The 21,251-nt window shown below is 43.2% G+C and overlaps 1 protein-coding gene across 2 annotated transcripts; it reads left to right on the top strand.

The window, feature by feature from the left end:
- The first annotated feature begins 583 nt into the window (after positions 1 to 583).
- LOC106571328 (E3 UFM1-protein ligase 1) lies at positions 584 to 19,971 on the top strand. 2 transcript variants are annotated; one of them, XM_014144268.2, is made up of 19 exons: positions 584 to 887; positions 6,356 to 6,501; positions 9,086 to 9,114; positions 9,213 to 9,310; positions 9,404 to 9,518; positions 9,917 to 10,047; positions 10,155 to 10,213; positions 10,397 to 10,543; positions 10,681 to 10,856; positions 12,331 to 12,510; positions 16,808 to 16,934; positions 17,262 to 17,384; positions 17,674 to 17,794; positions 17,935 to 18,101; positions 18,211 to 18,341; positions 18,469 to 18,549; positions 18,700 to 18,785; positions 18,885 to 19,065; positions 19,315 to 19,971. In XM_014144268.2, the coding sequence occupies exons 1-19, from the start codon at positions 811 to 813 to the stop codon at positions 19,522 to 19,524; spliced, it is 2,385 nt and encodes a 794-aa protein (XP_013999743.2). In that variant the 5' UTR covers positions 584 to 810; the 3' UTR covers positions 19,525 to 19,971. The 2 variants fall into 2 exon arrangements, with proteins under 2 accessions (XP_013999743.2, XP_013999744.2); XM_014144269.2 differs by having other exon boundaries at positions 18,985 to 19,065; positions 19,315 to 19,594.
- The last annotated feature ends 1,280 nt before the right edge of the window (positions 19,972 to 21,251 follow it).

A 21,251-nucleotide genomic window follows, 5' to 3' on the forward strand; every position in this document is an offset into this window, starting at 1 on the left:
CAAGGAATATAACGTTTGTAATAACCTTGACACTTGGTTTTAGGGTTGATAGCTCATTTTCTTCTGTAATGTTGTGGTTCAACCAATGTTATGGTAGCTCATGAAACATAGCCTGATCTCTTGTCTGATAACCAGGACACCTAATTTTGGAGAATAATGTATATAAGGAGACTGCCAACATGTTTTGCTGCAGAATTTCGCTCCTTGTCATCTCTTCTGTAGGCTACAGCATTGCATATTGGGATGAAATCATACAATTTCATATTTTTCAATAAGCCAATTTGTTTGTAGGCTGATTTCCAGGGAGTAATTTACAACAATGCATACTCAAACCATTTGTAGGTAGCTTGCATTTCCTGCTCTCAAGCAGTTTTTATGAAATTAGGCTATTATAATAATAACAGGCTAATAAAATGTGTGAATCAGTGAAATTGTACAAACTTTAAAAAAAAAAAAATGTGTGTGACTATATAATAAGGTGTGTGTTTGTTCGATGTTTTCCCAAAGATGTGCTGTGCAGGTTCCAGATGAAGATGATGATTAATTTAATTATGTGACGTCACACGCGAGGAAGAAGGAGGGTTTACGGGAAAAATGTGTGGGAAAAATTCTGGTGGTTTTTGGACTCTCGGGCCTTCCGTATTACGTTGCTGTTATGTTGACGTGTGAATTACTCCCTACACTACTAGCTAACGATATTGTACTTTGCACAACAGGGTTTAGCTAGTAGCAATTACATATAGCCATAGAGTTGAAGATTATCGCTCATGCAAACCTTTAGTTGAATAGTTTTAGACACCAAAAAATACGATGGCAGCCGCCTGGGAAGAAATCAGACGTCTGGCAGCGGATTTCCAGAGAGCACAGTTTGCTGACACAGTGCAGAGGTAGCGAATGCCAGCTGGCTATTTCAAAATAACTAACGATACTCGAGTCGTTAGTTAGCTTCTCTGAACTTTATAGTCAGATGTAACTAGTAAGTTAGCTAGCTAGATAACTGACTTGTTGACTGTTTATGTCTGGGCAGTCATATAACTAATGTTACAGTCCGAGTTGGCTAACTGGAGCTAACGTGTGGTGGGCTGAACCAGTAGGACAGCTATCGTTAGTAGGACAGCTAACGTTAGCTGGCTATCTGTGCATGTTTTTTGTTAGTATAACAAATAAAACATTCTTAAAAATAAACTGTGCCTACGGGCTTCCTGCAGAAGTTTTTAGCAGGACTAATATTGTATTACCTAGCTGTTAACTATAGTCTGTTAGGTAATGTTAACAGAACCCCTGGCCTTTTATAGGAAACAGCTGCTAAATCTAGACATTGAGATGCAATTTGATTTGTAACGTTACATAGTAACCTTATTTGTCACATGTACCGAATACAGCTGGTGTAGACTTTACCGTGAAATGCGTGCATACAAGTCCTTCCCGACGATGCAAAGTTACAAATAAAATAGTAACACGAGGAATAAAATAAAATACACAAGAATGGAGCTATACAGGGAGTACCAGTACGAGATCAATTTGCAGAGATACTCGGTATGAGGTAGATACAGTATGTACATGAAGGCAGGGTAAAGTGAATAGGCATCAGGATACATAACAGTAAAATAAATAACAGAGTAGCAGGAAATTATGAGTGTATAAGTGTTTGTTGTCATGTGAGTGTGTATATACAGTGCATTCAGGGAAGTATTCAGATCCCTTTACTTGTTCCTCATTTTGTTACGTTACAGCCTTATTCTAAATTTGGTTAAAAAAATATCCTCTACCTACATATTCCATAATAACAAAGTGAAAACAAGTTTTTATATTTTTTTTGCAAGTTGTGTGTGTGTGTGTGTATATATACTTTATTTACACTGCCATTTAAACGTTTGGGGTCACTTAGAAATGTCCTTGTTTTGAAAGAAAAGCACATTTTTTTGTCCATTAAAATAACATCAAATTGATCAGAAATACAGTGTAGACATTGTTAATGTTGTAAATGACTATTGTGGCTGGAAACGGCGGATTTTCTTATGCAATATCTACATAGGCGTACAGAGGCCCATTATCAGCAGCCATCACTCCTGTGTTCCAATGGCACGTTGTGTTAGCTAATCCAAGTTTATCCTTTTAAAAGGCTAATTGATCATTAGAAAACCCTTTTGCAATTATGTTAGCACAGCTGAAAACTGTTGTGCCGGTTAAAGAAGCAATAAAACTGGCCTTCTTTAGACTAGTTGAGTATCTGGAGCATCAGCAATTGTGGGTCTGATTACAGGCTCACAATGGCCAGAAACAAAGATCTTTCTTCTGAAACTCGTCAGTCTATTCTTGTTCTGAGAAATGAAGGCTATTCCATGCGAGACATTGCCAACAAACTGAAGTTCTCGTACAACGCAGTGCACTACTCCCTTCACAGAAAAGCACAAACTGGCTCTAACCAGAATAGAAAGAAGAGTGGGAGGCCCCAGTGCACAACTGAGCAAAAGGACAAGTACATTAGGGTCTAGTTTGAGAAACACAAGTCCTCAACTGGCAGCTTCATTAAATAGTACCCGCAAAACACCAGTCTCAACGTCAACAGTGAAGAGGCGACTCCGGGATGCGGCCTTCTCTGCGGAGTTGCAAAGAAAAAGCCATATCTCAGACTGGCCAATAACAAGAAAAGATTAAGATGGGCAAAAGAACACACACTGGACAGAGGAACTTTGCCTAGAAGGCCAGCGTCCCGGAGTCGCCTCTTCACTGTTGATGGTGAGACTGGTGTTTGCGGGTACTATTTAATGAAGCTGCCAGTTGAGGACTTGAGCCAGTTTGCTCTGTTCTGTGAAGGGAGTAGTACACAGCGTTGTACGAGATCTTCAGTTTCTGGGCAATTTCTTGCAAGGAATAGCCTTAATTTCTCAGAACAAGAATAGACTGACAAGTTTCAGAAGAACGTTTTTTGTTTCTGGCCATTTTGAGCCTGTAATCAGACCCACAAATGCTGATGCTCCAGATACTCAACTAGTCTTAAGGCCAGTTTTGTTGCTTCTTTAATCAGCACAACCGTTTTCAGCTGTGCTATCATAATTGCAAAAGGGTTTTCTAATGATCATTTAGCCTTTAAAATGATAAACTTGGATTAGCTAACACAACGTGCCATTAGAACACAGGAGGGATGGTTGCTGATAATGGGCCTATGTAGATATACCATAAAAAATCTGCCGTTTCCTGCTACAATAGTCATTTACAACATTAACAATGTTTGCACTGTATTTCTGATCAATTTGATGTTATTTTAATGGACAAAATCTTCCAAAAACAAGGACATTTCTAAGTGACCCCAAACTTTTTAAAATGGAAGTGTACATAAGTATTCAGACCCTTTGCTGAGGGACTCGAAATTGAGCTCAGGTTTATCCTGTTTCCATTGATCATCCTTGAGATCCACCTGTGGTAAATTCAATTGATTGGACATGATTTGGAAAGGCGCACACCAGTCTATATAAGGTCCAACAGTTGACAGTGCATGTCAGAGAAAAAACCAAGCCATGAGGTCGAAGGAATTGTCCGTAGAGCTCCGAGACAGGATTGTGTCTCAAGGCACAGATCTGGGGAATGGTACCAAAACATTTCTGCAGCATTGAAGGTCCCTAAGAACACAGTGGCCTCCATCATTCTTAAATGGAAGAAGTTTGGAGCCACCAAGACTTTTTCTAGAGCTGGCCACCCGTCCGAACTGAGCAATCAGGGGAGAAGGGCCTTGGTCAGGGAAGTGAACAAGAACCTGATGGTCACTCTGACAGTGCTCCAGAGTTCCTCTGTGGAGATGGGAGAACCTTCCAGGAATGGAAAGGGGGATACCTAGTCAGTTGTACAACTGAATGCCTTCAACTGAAATAGAAGGACAACCATCTCTACAGCGCTCCACCAATCAGGCTTTTATGGTAGAGTGGCCAGATGGAAGCCACTCCTCAGTTAAAGGCACATGACAGCCTGCTTGGAGTTTGCCAAAAGGCACCTAAAGGACTCTCAGACCATGAGAAACAATATTATCTGGTCTGATGAAACCAAGATTGAACTCTTTGGGCTGAATTCCAAGCATCACGTCTGGAGGAAACCAGGCACCATCCCTACAGTGAAGCATGGTGGTGGCAGCATCATGCTGTGGGGACGTTTTTTAACGGCAGGGACTGGGAGACTAGTCTTGATCGAGGGGAAGATGAATGGAGCAAAGGACAGAGATCCTTGATGAAAACCTGCTCCAGAGCGTCCGGAACTCAGACTGGGGCGAAGGTTCACCTTCCAACAGGACAATGACCCTAAGTACACAGCCAAGACAGAGCAGTAGTGTCTTCGGAACAAGTCTCAATCTACTTGAGTGGCCCAGCCAGAGCCCGGACCCGATCGAACATCTCTGGAGACCTGACAATAGCTGTGCAGCGACTCTCCCCATCCAACCTGACAGAGCTTGAGAAGATCTGCAGAGAAGAATGTGAGAAACTCCCCAAATACAGGTGTACCAAGCTTGGAGCATCATACCCAAGAAAACTCAAGGTTGTAATCGCTGCCAAAGGTGCTTCAACAAAGTCCTGAGTAAAGGATCTGAATACTTATGTAAATGTATTTTTCAGTTTATTTTTATTGCAAAAATGTCTAAACCTTTTTTAGCTTTGTAATTATGGTATTGTGTGTAGATTGAGGGGGAAAAAACTATGTAAACCATTTTAGATTAAGGCTGTAACGTAACAAAATGTGGAAAAAGTCAAGGGGTCTGAGTACTTTCCAAATGCACTGTATATTGAGTGTGCGTAGGGTCAGTGCAAGATAAGGTCATTTGTGCAGATAGATCGGGTACCATTAATTGACTTTTTTAGCAGTCTAATGCATTGGGGGTAGAAGCTGTCTCGAAGCCTGTTTGTCCCAGAGCTGACGCTCCGGTACTGTTTGTTCAGATGGTAGCAGAGTGAATAGTCTATGACTTGGGTGGCTGAGGTTTTTGGCAATTTTTTGGGCCTTTCTCTGACACCGCCTGATCTTGAGGTCTTGGATGGCAGGGAGCTTGGCCCCAATGATGTACTGGGATGTCCGCAGCACTCTCTCTGACACTTTGGTCAAGGGCTGTTGCATTTGCCATACCAAGTGGTGATGCAGCCAGTCAAGATGCTCTCTCGATGGTGCAGCAGTAGAACTTTTTGAGATCTGAGGGCCCATGCCAAATCTTTGCAGCTTCCAAACGGGGAAGAGGCGCTGCCATGCCTTCTTCACGATTGTGTGGGTGTGTGTGGACTATGGTTAGTAATGTGGATGCTAAGGAACTTGAAGCTATCGAGCCGCTCCACTAAAGTGAGTACAGGAGTGGAGTCAGCACACACCCATAAGGGGGCCCCGTGTTGAGGTTCAGTGTGGCTGAGGTGTTGTTGCCTACTCTCACCACCTGGGGCCGGCCCATCAGGAAGTCCAGGATCCAGTTGTAGATGGAAGGGTTCAGTCCCAGGGTCTCTAGCTTGGTAATGAGCTTGGAGGGGACTATGGTATTGAATGCTGAGCTGTAGTCTATGAACTGCATTCTCACATAGTTATTTGGTGTGGGTCTAGGGTGTCATGGATGATGGTGTTGATGTGTGTCATGACCAGCCTTTCAAAGTACTTCATAATTAAAGATGTGAGTCCTACAGGGCGGTAGTCATTTAGGCAGGTTACCTTGGTGCTCTTGGGAACGGAGACAATGGTGATCACCTTGAAACATGTTGGGATTACAGACTGGGACAAGGAGAGATTGAATATATCTTTGACATTTGCCAGCTGGTCTGCACATGCAGGTATTCCACTTTGTGATTGTTAACCTGTTTAAACGGTTGCTCACATCGGCCACGGAGAGTGAGATCAGTCATCCGGAAACACAAGCATAAAAGGCATTTAGCTTGTTTGGGAGTTCTGCATCGCTGGGCAACTCATGGCTGGGTTTCCCTGTGTAATCCATTATATAAATAAAACAAGCGTCGGAGCCAGTGTAATAGGATTCCACCTTCCTCCTATATTGTCCTTTTACATGTTTGATGTCTTGTCGGAGGTCGTAGTGGGCTTTCTTGTATGCATCCATGTCCGTTACCCATTCCTTGTAAGAGGTAGTTCTAGCCCAGTAGGGATACTGCCTGTAATCCATTGTTTGTGGTTTGGATACAATCTTAAGGTCACTGGGGAAAACATCCTCTATGAACTTATTGATGAAGCCCGTGACTGTAAACTCCTCAATGCTATTGGATGAATCCCGGAACATATCCCAGGGGAAAGAAAGGCCTTTTTACAAAATGCATAGAGTTTCATATAGAACTAAATTCTAGGATCTTTGTGTCTAAATACCCCTTCTACTGTAAATCCTTCCCAGGTTGTCCGAGAGGAACTGCATTGAAATCGTTGCCAAGCTGGTTGAAGAGAAGAAGTTGGATGTGGTACACACACTTGATGGCAAAGAGTACATAACCCCGTCCCAAATCAGTAGAGAGATAAGGGATGAGCTCTACGTCCATGGAGGTCAGTTGGCTAGGCAACCTTCTTCTGATTCCAATACCTTTGTCGTCAAGGAAAAAAGTGTTGCACTCATTCATCTCAGATCATGGTTGCGTAGATGTTCAAGGTTTAACATACACCTACATTTATTGACATGGACAAAAGGTTATGTAAAAGACCATCCTCTGTAGCTTAGATAGTTGGTAGAGCTTGGTGCTTGCAATGCCGGGGTAGTACTTTCTTTTCCCAGGACAACCCTTATGTAAAATATACGTACGCATGACTAAGTCGCTTTGGATAAAAGCGTCTGCTAAATGACCTACATGGCTCCCGAGTGGCGTAGCGGTCTAAGGCACTGCATCTCAGTGCTAGAGGCGTCACTACAGACACCCTGGTTTGATTCCAGGCTGTATCACATCCGGCCGTGATTGGAAGTCCTATAGGGCGGCGCACATATGGCCCAGCGTCGTCTGGGTTTGGCCGGTGTAGGCCGTCATTGTAAATAAGAATTTCTTCTTAACTGACTTGCCTAGTTTACATTTTTTTTAAATTATATATATATATATACACTGCTCAAAAAAATAAAGGGAACACATAAACAACACAATGTAACTCCAAGTCAAACACACATTTCTGTGAAATCAAACTGTCCACTTAGGAAGCAACACTGATTGACAATACATTTCACATGCTGTTGTGCAAATGGAATAGACAACAGGTGGAAATTATAGGCAATTAGCAAGACACCCCCAATAAAGGAGTGGTTCTGCAGGTGGTGACCACAGACCACTTCTCAGTTCCTATGCTTCCTGGCTTATGTTTTGGTCACTTTTGAATGCTGGCGGTGCTTTCACTCTAGTGGTAGCATGAGACGGAGTCTACAACCCACACAAGTGGCTTAGGTAGTGCAGCTCATCCAGGATGGCACATCAATGCAAGCTGTGGCAAGAAGGTTTGCTGTGTCTGTCAGCGTAGTGTCCAGAGCATGGAGGCGCTACCAGGAGACAGGCCAGTACATCAGGAGATGTGGAGGAGGCCGTAGGAGGGCAACAACCCAGCAGCAGGACCGCTACCTCCGCCTTTGTGCAAGGAGGAGCAGGAGGAGCACTGCCAGAGCCCTGCAAAATGACCTCCAGCAGGCCACAAATGTGCATGTGTCTGCTCAAATGGTCAGAAACAGACTCCATGAGGGTGGTATGAGGGCCCGACGTCCACAGGTGGGGGTTGTGCTTACAGCCCAACACCGTGCAGGACGTTTGGCATTTGCCAGAGAACACCAAGATTGGCAAATTCGCCACTGGCGCCCTGTGCTCTTCACAGATGAAAGCAGGTTCACACTGAGCACATGTGACAGACGTGACAGAGTCTGGAGACGCCGTGGAGAACGTTCTGCTGCCTGCAACATCCTCCAGCATGACCGGTTTGGCGGTGGGTCAGTCATGGTGTGGGGTGGCATTTCTTTGGGGGGCCACACAGCCCTCCATGTGCTCGCCAGAGGTAGCCTGACTGCCATTAGGTACCGAGATGAGATCCTCAGACCCCTTGTGAGACCATATGCTGGTGCGGTTGGCCCTGGGTTCCCCCTAATGCAAGACAATGCTAGACCTCATGTGGCTGGAGTGTGTCAGCAGTTCCTGCAAGAGGAAGGCATTGATGCTATGGACTGGCCCACCCGTTCCCCAGACCTGAATCCAATTGAGCACATCTGGGACATCATGTCTCGCTCCATCCACCAACGCCACGTTGCACCACAGACTGTCCAGGAGTTGGCGGATGCTTTAGTCCAGGTCTGGGAGGAGATCCCTCAGACCATCCGCCACCTCATCAGGAGCATGCCCAGGCGTTGTAGGGAGGTCATACAGGCACGTGGAGGCCACACACACTACTAAGCCTCATTTTGACTTGTTTTAAGGACATTACATCAAAGTTGGATCAGCCTGTAGTGTGGTTTTCCACTTTAATTTTGAGTGTGACTCCAAATCCAGACCTCCATGGGTTGATAAATTGGATTTCCATTGATTATTTTTGTGTGATTTTGTTGTCAGCACATTCAACTATGTAAAGAAAATAAGAATTTAATAAGATTATTTCATTCATTCAGATCTAGGATGTGTTATTTTAGTGTTCCCTTTATTTTTTGGAGCAGTGTATATATACACACACAGACAGTTGAAGTCGGAAGTTTACATACACCTTAGCCAAATACATTTAAACTCAGTTTTTCACAATTCCTGACATTTTATCCTAGTAAAAATTCCCTGTCTTAGGTCAGTTAGGACCTTTTCTTTGCACCACTTTCTTTTAAGAATGTGAAATGTTAGAATAATAGTAGAGATTTATTTCAGCTTTTATTTATTTCATCACATTCCCAGTGGGTCAGAAGTTTACATACTCAATAAGTATTTGGTAGCAATGCCTTTAAATTGTTTAACTTGGGTGAAACATTTCGGGTAGCCTTCCACAAGCTTCCCACAGTAAGTTGGGTGAATTTTGGCCCATTCCTCCTGACAGAGCTGGTGTAACTGAGTCAGGTCAACTGTATATATAATACTATTATGGTGACATAGATTTAAAAAATAAAAAAAAATCTTGTTTCTGCTTTCCAAAGGTCGGGTCAACATTGTGGATCTACAGAAGGTGTGTGTCACTCTGCAGTACTACTAATTCCTCTTCCTAGTGTGTAGCACTGTAGTTAAATGTTTCTGACAATAATGCTTTTTTATTATTGTTTACAGCTTATCAACGTTGATTGGGTTCATGTTGAGGCCAGAGCAAATGACATCGCAAGATCTGATAAAAGCATTCAGCTGGTGCTGGGGCAGCTTATCGATCAGTGAGTAGGACTTTTCACACAACACATTTTTTCATTGTAGTACTGTCAACTACTGGGCTATTAGATTTGTTCTGAATTCCCCCTGTCTTCTAGAAACTACCTGAATCGAGTTTCTGAGGAGGTGAATGATAAACTACAAGAGGCAGGCTTTGTGAATATCCCAGAACTATGTAAAAACTATGACCTTCCAGGGGACTTCCTGACTGAGGTGAGGCAAGGGGGAAAAAAAGTCTAAATGTGGTCCTTGGGACGTCCCAACTCTGACGTCACCCCATTTAAGTTGAAATTCAAAATGCTTAAGGTAAGGGTTAGTGTTTAGGGTAGGGACGTCCCAAGGATACCGGATAGCACTAACCGTGAGTCTAGAGCCACCTCTGTCTCCTTGTCAATACCACCCCGTCTTCTATATTTGAGGTGTTGCTTACAGAAAATATCTGTTTTTAATCATGTTTATACTTTGATATCAATAGTCTTTTGAAATTTAAGTATCTGTGTGCTTCGTCGGTAGCTTGAGTTTCAGCTTGAGGTGCATGTATGGACCTGTACACACAGTTATCTGAAATGTTAACCACTTTGTCTGATTGTGTGCTATGCTGTGTCTCGTAGGAGCTGTCGAAGCGCCTTGGGAAAGTCATCCAAGGCCAGATGGATGAGTACAACAGGGGAGTCTTATTTACCCCTGCATTTGTCTCTCGCCATGGAGCTCGCATCCGTGGGCTTTTCAGTGCAGTGACCCGGTATGTTCCATACCAATCCCTACCTGTCTTGCTTTTTTAACCAACACTGTCTTATTTTTTTTCCCGCACTGCTCCTAATACTTAATTCCTTTGAGTTCCTTTTGTAGGCCAACACCAGTTGGTAATGTGATTGGCGTCTATGGTTTTCAGGAACATCTTCTCTACTGTAAGTACCTGTTCCTTCTGTTGTTTTAAAATTCAGACCAAGCTGAATTGTCAGTACTGTACTGTGTTTTAGGTGTATAATGATTTGATCTGTGTGTTCTGTACAAACAATGTTTTGAGTACGCCTAATCAATCAAATGCAGTTGTATGTCATGCTATTGTTCAGCTTACTTTTGGTCCCCAGCTGTTTTGGAGGAGCTGGTGAATACTGGCCGTCTGAAAGGCACCGTGGTGGGGGGCCGGCAGGACAAAGCTGTCTACATCCCTGACATCTACTCCAAAACACAGAATTCCTGGGTGGACTCCTTCCTCAAGCAGAACGGCTATTTAGGTACTCCCATCTTAGATTATTTAGGGGATATACTAAGCTTATTGGTTGCAATATTTATTTTTCATAATTTCCATACTGGAAATCTGCCTAAAACCTGATTTGTACCCTCAAATATGTCCTCTGTTCCCTCCACACAGAGTTTGATTCTTTGATCAGACTTGGCATCCCTGACCCAGTGAGCTACATCAAGAAACGTTTAAAGTCCAGCAAGCTGCTGTTTCTCAGGGCAGCCTGTGTAGGCCAGGCCCTGGTAGACCAGGTGGAGGCTTCTGTGGAGGAGGCTGTCAACTCTGCCACATGGGCCGATGTGCAGGTCCATACCAACCTGCTTTATCAATCGTTCTCTGCCAAATCACAAAAATAATTTATAGCATAATTTGTTGATTTTGCTCAGTAACTAACTTGTCACATTTAAAATATACAGTGCCTTCGGAAAGTATTCTGACCCTTTGACTTCTTCCACATTGTTACGTTACAGCCTTATTCTAAAATGTATTAACTCGTTTTTTTCCTCATCAATCTACACACACTACTCCATAATGACAAACCAAAAAAAAACATTTTTGCCAATTTATATAACAAAATACAACTGAAATATGTAGAAGGAATTGTCGGTAGAGCTCCAAGACAGGATTGTGTCGAGACACAGATCTGGGGAAGGGTACCAAAACATTTCTGCAGCGTTGAAGGTCCCAAAGAACACAGTGGCCTCCATCATTCTTAAATGGAAGAAGTTTGGAACCACCAAGACTTCCTAGAGCTGGCTGCCCGGCCAAACTGAGCAATCGGGGGAGAAGGGCCTTGGTCCGGCAGGTGACCAAGAACCCGATGGTCACTCTGAAAGAGCTCCAGAGTTCCTCTGTGGAGATGGGAGAGCATTCCAGAAGGACAACCATCTCTGCAGCACTCCACCAATCAGGCCTTTATGGTAGGGTGGCCAGATGGAAGCCACTGCTCAGTAAAAGGCACATAACAGCCTGCTTGGAGTTTGCCAAAAAGCACCTAAAGGACTCTGACCATGAAAAACAAAATTCTCTGGTCTGATGAACCCAAGATTGAACTCTTTGGCCTGAATGCCAAGCGTCACGTCTGGAGGAAACCAGGCACCATCCCTACGGTGAAGCATGGTGGTGACAGTATCATGCTGTGGGGACGTTTTTCAGCAGCAGAGACTGGGAGACTAGTCTTGATCGAGGGAAAGATGAACAGAGCAAAGTACAGAGAGATCCTTGATGAAAACCTGCTCCAGAGCGACTGGGGCGAAGGTTCACCTTCCAACAGGATGACCCTAAGCACACAGCCAAGATAACGCTGGAGTGGCTTCGGGACAAGTCTCTGTATGTCCTTGAGTTGCCCAACCAGAGTCAGAACTTGAACCCGATCGAACATCTCTGGAGAGACCTGAAAATATCTGTGCAGCGACACTACCCATCCGACCTAACCGAGCTTGAGAGGATCTGCAGAGAATGAGAGAAACTCTCAAAATACAGGTGTGCCAAGCTTGTAGCGTCATACCCAAGAAGACTCGAGGCTGTAATCGCTGCCAAAGGTGCTTCACCAAAGTACTGAGTAAAGGGTCTGAATACTTATGTAAATGTGATATTTAAGTTTTTTTATTATTCTAAAACCCTGTTTTTGCTTTGTCATTATGGGGTAATACATTTTAGAATAAGGCTGTAACGTAACAAATTGTGGAAAAAGTCAAGGGGTCTGAATACTTTCTGAATGCACTGTATTTTCTTGAGTCACTTAGTGTCACATGTGCTCCCTCTGCTTTTGACATGTAGCCCATTCTGCCCAGCTGTCTGTCCATGGAAGACGTTGGCATCATAATCAACGAGGCCATGAGAACGACCAACGTGCAGTCGACTGCCAGGGTCCTGGGAGACACCGTGGTGGTCAGCGAGAAGTTCATCAGCAACTGTCTCTGTCTCTTTGAGGAAACTATGCAGCATAAAGCTCAGAAGGTATATCACACCTGTCATGAAGTTACCTGATCGGCAGATTGTCATCGCCTTTTGAGATGGAGATACACTAATTGTACAAAACATTAAGAACACCTACTTTTTCCATGAGACTGACCAGGTGAATCCATGTAAAAGCTATTATACCTTATATATGTCACCTGTTAAATCCACTTCAATCAGTGTAGAGGAAGGGGAGGAGACAGGATAAAGAAGGATTTTTAAGCCTTGAGACATAGATTGTGTGTGTGTGCCATTCAGAGGGTGAATGGGCAAGACAAAATATTGAATTGCCTTTGAATGGGGTATGGTAGTAGGTGCCAGGCGCACCGGTTTGTTTCAAGATCTGCAACACTGCTGGGTTTTTCACGCTGAACAGTTAGTTACCTGTGTGTATCAAGAATGGTCCACCACCCAAAGGACATCCAGCCAACTTGACCCAACTGTGGGAAGCATTAGGGTCAACATGGGCCAGCATCCCTGTGGAATGCTTTCGACACCTTATAGAGTCCATGCCCTGACGAATTGAGGCTGTTCTGAAGGTAAAAGGGGGTGGAGGTTCAACTCATTATTAGGAAGGTGTTCTTAATGAGTTGTACACTCCGTGTATAGCTGTGTCTTTGAACTACTCCCCTCTGGGTGCAGGTATAGGGCACCACGGTAGGGTTGGGCGTTGTGGCCAAAATATTATATCACAATATTTTTTGTTAAATTGGACGGTATTTTTAGTTTTTGAATAATAAAAGTTGTACATTTGCTTTATGAGTAGTGAGTGATCCTAGGGTGGCAACACAGTGATTTCAATGAGTCTTTCTCTATCCTGACTGTCTTATACTGTTAAATTCAACTTCAACCAAAACAAATTTCAGCACTTATCATTTCTGCATTTCCTGTACTCAATTGTAGTGGTGGAAAAAGTACCCAATTGTCATACTTGAGTAAAAGTAAAGATATGTTAATAGAAAATTACTCAAGGTCAAGTCACCCAGTAACATACTACATGAGTAAAAGTCTAAAAGTATATATTTTTTAATATACTTAAGTATCAAAAGTACATGTAATTGATCAAATGTACTTAAGTATCAAAAGTAAAAGTATAAATAATTTCAAATTCCTTATATTAAGCAAACCAGATGTCACCCTTTTCTTTTCTTTTTAATTTATGGATAGCCAGGGGCACACTCCAACACTCGGACATCATTTACAAACAAAGCATTTCTGTTTAGTGAGTCCTCCAGATCAGAGGTAGTAGATGACCAGGGATGTTCTCTGGACAAGTGTGTGAATTGGACCATTTTCCTGTCCTGCTAAGCATTCAAAATGTACTTTTAGGTGTCAGGGAAAATGTATGGAGTAAAAAGTACAGTATTTTCTTTAGGAATATAGTGAAGTAAAAGCTGTCAAAAATAGTAAAGTACAGAAACCAAAAAAAATGACTTAAGTAGTACTTTAAAGTATTTTTACTTACCACTGCTCAATTGAGAGAATTTCCACACGTAGGGCTGCACGATATGGGCAAATAATCTAGGACTTATTTTTAACCTAATGTTGCAATTGCGATTTGACTTGCAAATTAGAGAAACTGTTGGAATCATGGAAATAGAATGACTATTCTAATTCTATAGTTAGAATATAATAGTGGGCACATGGAATACAGTGTTTGAGATGACAATTAATTAACATGCCAGGGAGGAGTTATTTTGACAGGGTAGGAACTAAAGTGCTGATAAGTGTTTCCTAGGGTACACTATAAGGTTTGGCTACATTACATGTTTTTTATTAGCTACTTCATGTAGCTAACATATTCTTCCTTTGCATATTCCTCTTTGATTTAGAAGATACTGTTGCACAAACAACATGCTGATTTAGGTCTACACCATCACTGGTATTATCAGGCTGTATTAGCTAGCTACGTTTGCTCTTACTCAGTACATTTATTAGCTAGCTATTAGCATTAGCAGCTAACAATTAGCATCTCACAAGATTTAGGGCAACTTGCTAAGAAAAGACAAACTAGCTGTTTGCTGATTTAAGATACACAAACTAATAGTGTCATTATAGAACGCTAGTGGATTTATATTAAGAAGCAAAGTGAAAACAGCATTGTTGTCATGAACATTGTTGCATGTGCTGCATTGAACAAGCAGACTGAAGCAAATGTCTTGTGGTTGAGGAACATCAAATGCTTTCCTTGAATGACAGGGGGCATGGCTAGGTCTGTGGAAAGTGGCACGGAAAGAAAGAGCAGAGAGAGATGACTCAAGTAGCAAAGTAAACTATAAAAATTGATATTACACATGGCATCACATTTAACAAACCAAACATTCAAATACCGGTATAGAAGGTAAAGTAAAAACCCAAACCGGTCCCTTCATCAATACCGGTATATCATATATACACTGCTCAAAAAAAATAAAGGGAACACTTAAACAACACAATGTAACTCCAAGTCAATCACACTTCTGTGAAATCAAACTGTCCACTTAGGAAGCAACACTGATTGACAATACATTTCACATGTTGTTGTGCAAATGGAATAGACAACAGGTGGAAATTATAGGCAATTAGCAAGACACCCCCAATAAAGGAGTGGTTCTGCAGGTGGTGACCACGGACCACTTCTCAGTTCCTATGCTTCCTGGCTGATGTTTTGGTCACTTTTGAATGCTGGCGGTGCTTTCACTCTAGTGGTAGCATGAGACGGAGTCTACAACCCACACAAGTGGCTTAGGTAGTGCAGCTCATCCAGGATGGCACATCAATGCGAGCTGTGGCAAGAAGGTTTTCTGTGTCTGTCAGCCTAGTGTCCAGAGCATGGAGGCGCTACCAGGAGACAGGCCAGTACATCAGGAGACGTGGAGGAGGCCGTAAGAGGGCAACAACCCAGCAGCAGGACCGCTACCTCCGCCTTTGTGCAAGGAGGAGCCGGAGGAGCACTGCCAGAGCCCTGCAAAATGACCTCCAGCAGGCCACAAATGTGCATGTGTCTGCTCAAACGGTCAGAAACAGACTCCATGCGGGTGGTATGAGGGCCCGACGTCCACAGGTGGGGGTTGTGCTTACAGCCCAACACCGTGCAGGACGTTTGGCATTTGCCAGAGAACACCAAGATTGGCAAATTCGCCACTGGCGCCCTGTGCTCTTCACAGATGAAAGCAGGTTCACACTGAGCACATGTGACAGACGTGACAGAGTCTGGAGACGCCGTGGAGAACGTTCTGCTGCCTGCAACATCCTCCAGCATGACCGGTTTGGCGGTGGGTCAGTCATGGTGTGGGGTGGCATTTCTTTGGGGGGACGCACAGCCCTCCATGTGCTCGCCAGAGGTAGCCTGACTGCCGTTAGGTACCGAGATGAGATCCTCAGACCCCTTGTGAGACCATATGCTGGTGCGGTTGGCCCTGGGTTCCTCCTAATGCAAGACAATGCTAGACCACATGTGGCTGGAGTGTGTCAGCAGTTCCTGCAAGAAGAAGGCATTGATGCTATGGACTGGGCCACCCGTTCCCCAGACCTGAATCCAATTGAGCACATCTGGGACATCATGTCTCGCTCCATCCACCAACGCCACGTTGCACCACAGACTGTCCAGGAGTTGGCGGATTCTTTAGTCCAGGTCTTGGAGGAGATCCCTCAGGAGACCATCCGCCACCTCATCAGGAGCATGCCCAGGCGTGGTAGGGAGGTCATACAGGCACGTGGAGGCCACACACACTACTGAGCCTCATTTTGACTTGTTTTAAGGACATTACATCAAAGTTGGATCAGCCTGTAGTGTGGTTTTCCACTTTAATTTTGAGTGTGACTCCAAATCTAGACCTCCATGGGTTGATCAATTGGATTTCCATTGATTATTTTTGTGTGATTTTGTTGTCAGCACATTCAACTATGTAAAGAAAAAGTATTTAATAAGATTATTTCATTCATTCAGATCTAGGATGTGTTATTTTAGTGTTCCCTTAATTTTTTTGAGCAGTGTATAATTTTTTTTCATACAGTAAAATACAGTATACCGCCAGGCCAACTCCACGACATGAAAAACAGAACTAGACAATAATTTGTGCCAGGTGTGATATCCCTCCTAAATAGCTCGAGCTAATGTTCCTTTCGACCCAGTTAGGCCAGCAGGCTAGTCTCTTTTTATTGGTATGTAACTGTTGTGAAAGTTATTTTGTCAATTTGGTTTGTATTTAAACACCACTTTAAACGTGTACATGACACTGCAACAAAATTTCCCCATGGCGACAATAAAGTCAGTAAATCCTTTCCACTTCATCAATTCCATGCTGTTCTCTTTCAGGAAGCCAAGAACAACCCTGTTTTCCTGATAACTGAAGACGATCTCAAGCAAGGCGCTATGATGACAGAAAATACAGCCCCCTCCAAAAAAGAGAAGAGGGAGGCGGAGAGGAGGAAAAAGACTACAGGTAGTACAGGCTAGGCCTCATTCTAATCTCTCTAGAAAATGTCTGTTAGGTTATCAACTAGACATGATAAACTCTTCTAAGCCCAGGTATTTTCTGCTGGGTAGTTGGAGAGATTTGACTCCTGGTCAATTCCCTGTTATTCATTAATTAACCTAACGTAGCAGGTGTAAAAAGACGCCTGAGTGGAGACCCCACATCCATTTTTCAGGAAAAACGGAAGTTAGGTTAAAAATACTGCATCCCTGAAAACCTGAAACATCTGCTTTCTGCAGACCCTGCAGAGAGTGTTAATTAATTGTTTGACTCTGATATTGTTTTGCTTCCTAGAGGGCAGTGGCAGTAAAGGAGGTGGTGGAGGATGCAACGCCAGAGAGGTCAGGATACGCAAAACGAAGAAGAAGGGCAGGAGGGACGATGACAGTGACGAGGAGACAGCAGTCACCCCACAAAGTACGACTACAGTCATTATGTTGCCTGGGTTCCACACTGAATTCACTATGTAGCACTGCTCCAGTTTGGATCACAGGCTGAAGTTATTGTGGGTGTGCACAATAAAACCCTATGTCAATTAATGTACAGTATTACATTGTTTGTTCAGTGAGGTAGTCCTCTGTAATGAGATCTTAACAGTTGTGTTGGAGGAGATTGCTCCCCTGGGTGATTAAGCCTGTTAGTGTAAGACCAAGTTAACTGAAGTACTCATTAAGGCCAATTATATTTTTCTTTCACTCTTTTGCAGATCGTAACAAACAGACTGAAGTCCCCTTCATGGCCCTGGAGGAGATCACTGCTGTCCTAGAAGAGAGAGTGTGTGACTGCCCCGAAGAAATCCTCTCTGAGTTGGCAGAGCATTTAGTAAGGTAGGGATTCCTGTCACACTCAACGATCAGTTACAATCACTTTCAAGCGCAATGTTTTAACCCCTTTACTCAACACACAAAATAAATACTGTGCATCAATGCGCCAGTTTTAACATGCAAGAGTCTTGCTCTGTCTGCAGGCCTTTGACTAAGACCTACCAGGAGGTGGTTCGGACTGTGTTCATGTCTTCCACTAGCTCCACGACCGGGGTGACAAAGAAGAGAAGTGTGAAAGACTTCCAGGAGGAGCTCTCCAACCTGTACAACAACATCAGGCTCTTTGAGAAAGGGACCAAGCTCTTCTCTGGTAAACTGCTTTATTTAACTCCAACAGAAGTACAGGTAATCCTCATTGAATGAAAAACCTAGTAATGCAGCATAAACATCAACTGATCCATCATTATTTGAGTCCACAGATGAGACCCAGGTCCACATTGCCAAGTACGTCCTGAAGACAGTGTGCACGGACGTCACCAACATCCTGGTGAATTTCATGGCTGCTGAACTCATGATGTCAGCAGAGAATCCCAGCTCTATCACCAATGAGGTTAGGTCTCCTCTCAGCTTGTCATTCCAAGCCTGTTCAAACCTGTTGGTCGGTACTTTAGTGAGGCTTCATCCATGTACTGCACATTCCCAAATGTCACAATGCATGTCAATGTATCTCCCTTTAGGTCAGAGTGAAGATATTAGGAATGTTTCCAGTGGAAACCAAAGGGCCTCTTATGAAAGTGCACAACAGTCTGAATGGAAAGGTAAGTTATGTTCATTCAGTTGGAGGTTTACTACTTATCATTGCAGATGTTATAAAACAAAGAAAAGTACTTTGAGATTGCTCTCTCATATATGTATCATATGCATGGAAAGCTTTTCTGACACTATTGATATTTTATTTTTATTTTCAGACAATTGAAGATTTTTTAACCAATATAGAAACGGCAGTTGCGGTGTGTGGATTCATGCTGAAGAAGGGAGACAAGAAAAGAGAAAGGTAAAGAGAGCAAATTAAGTCCAAGCATTTACCTTGTCTATAATCATGGACCTGGGTCATTGTCTGACTGGGCAGTGTGTGTTGTTCTGGTTCCTATAGACAGGCCCTGTTCCTGCACCGCCAGGCTCTGATAGAGCAGCTGAAGGAGACTGAGGACCCAGCCCTGATTCTCCACCTGACCAGTGTGCTTCTCTTCCAGGCCAGCACCCACTGCATGCTGCACGCCCCCGGACGCTGTGTCCCCCAGATCATAGGGACTCTGGTGGGCCGTGTCTCTGAGGTACTGCTCCTTTTCTCCTTGGTTCTCATTGATAATGCATTACACTAAATTGCTGGTGTTATTATACCAGTAATAGTTAGAATTGTGTATATTTGCAGCCTTTTATGTTATTGGGATGTTTTTGATTAGCTCTATGGGGGACCTATGGTGATCTGTTTCTGCAACACTTACATTGTAACCTGTTTACAATTGACACAATTTTTAAGATGACGTCATACTGAAGCTTTTGGACGGGTGTGGTTGTTCCAGGAGCAGCACAAGCTGCTGACGGGCTACCAGGGTCTGGTGGTTAAGAGGTTGGTGAGCCAGAGCCAGGGGAAAAAGCAGGAGCAGGGGGAGGGAGAGAACCCAGAGGAGGGGGACGAGGCAGAGGCCATCCGGAAGGAGCTGGTCTCCCTAACCAGCGAGGTAAAGGATCTGGTCCTCTCTCAGAAGAAGACATCTGGGACTGAAGAGTGAATGGGCTTGTGCCACATCGACTGCGTTGCAGTTGGAAACTGCCAGCTGACTGATCTGATCTACAAATCACCTAACTACTGATTATTTGTAGATCAGCCTGTTAGTACCAATTTACCCACAATCCATTGCGGATTTATTGCTCGCCAAAGCGGCCAATGAATGTCCAGAGATCTAGAAAAAAATCATAAATTAATAATGAAATTCTGTATATCAGCTGCCCCAAACACAATTGTCTTACAAAGTGATTTCTCAACAGTCGTACCCATTTAGACTAAGAAATATCTGATACCCACCTAGTGTTTTAGTGTTCTGAATGGTCCTGTTATTTAAAATTATTTGCAGTAAATTCCTTTGTGGGATGTCATTTGAATTAACATTCCAATTAAGTCCTCAGTGAGGTAATGTAATAAATAATTCATGGATTTATTAAAAAACACTTAGCCTCTCTTGGAATGTAACTTAGTTTGTGTCTTTTGGGTTTATATTCAACATGATAATTCAGAGGTGGTAACTATTTTATTCATGTCACTTCAAATTTCACAGAAGCTAGATATGTATCCATAGTAGTCCTAAATCACTGCCTCATCCAGGCTACTGTATCTTTAGTATCTTCTTCATTCTACTGAAATGAAAGATACACAGACCACTGGCGCCCTCCATTGATAACACAGACTGGGAACAACTGCACATGAAACTTGTATTAGGGACAGATCGAAATTTACTGGGGAGGGGGCTAGTCCAACTAAAGGTGTCATAAAATAAATTGAAGACCCTGCCCCTCATACAATGAAAAACAATAACTGTAGCGACCCTGTGTTTATAAACGCAGATATCAACTTTGCCACTTGTGTGGCACATACCACGTAGGGCTACGGGCCAGAAAGTTGAGGGTTCACCGCCACCACAGACGAGCTCCCTCTCCCTGCCTGTTTCATTTACACTACGATCAGAGCCAGCTGCAGACAATGATCAGCTAGGGGGAAATCAGATGTTCTACATTTTGATGGCATATTTATAATAATATAAAATATATGTAACAAATGTCAATGCACCATACAACCAATAAACAAAGCATACTGACTTTGGGCACTTTAATATTATGGTTTGCGTTTTCAACACCACAATAAATAGACTGTCAAGCTCAACAAACAGAAAATACATCCCTCCCTACCTTGTAGGCTCACCCAGTATTGAAGGCTTGGCTCAACAATCTCAGAATGTCATTCAACTTTTTGGTGTTTTGTAACAGATGTCTCTTTCCATTCATCAATTGGCTGCGGCACAGTTTGGATTGGTTGATTTTATTTGTCAGTAAAAAAAGAAAACATACAGTGCATTCGGAAAGAATTCAGACCCTTGACATTTTCGATACTTTATGTTTACAGCAATTTATTTAAAAATCTATCCCTCATCAATCTACAAACAATACCCCATAATGACAAAGCAAAAAGACTATCCCATTTACATAAGTATTCAGACCCTTTACTCAGTACTTTGGTGAAGCACCTTTGGCAGCGATTACAGCCTCGATTCTTCTTGGGTATGACGCTACAAGCTTGGCACACCTGTATTTTGGGAGTTTCTCCCATTCTCTGCAGATCCTCTCAAGCTCGGTTAGGTTGGATGGGTAGTGTCGCTGCACAGCTATTTTCAGGTCTCTCCAGAGATGTTCGATCGGGTTCATGTCCGGACTCTGCCTGGGCAACTCAAGGACATTCAGAGACTTG

The sequence above is a fragment of the Salmo salar genome, chromosome ssa15, assembly GCF_905237065.1.
Source record: "Salmo salar chromosome ssa15, Ssal_v3.1, whole genome shotgun sequence".
Taxonomy (NCBI): domain Eukaryota; kingdom Metazoa; phylum Chordata; class Actinopteri; order Salmoniformes; family Salmonidae; genus Salmo; species Salmo salar.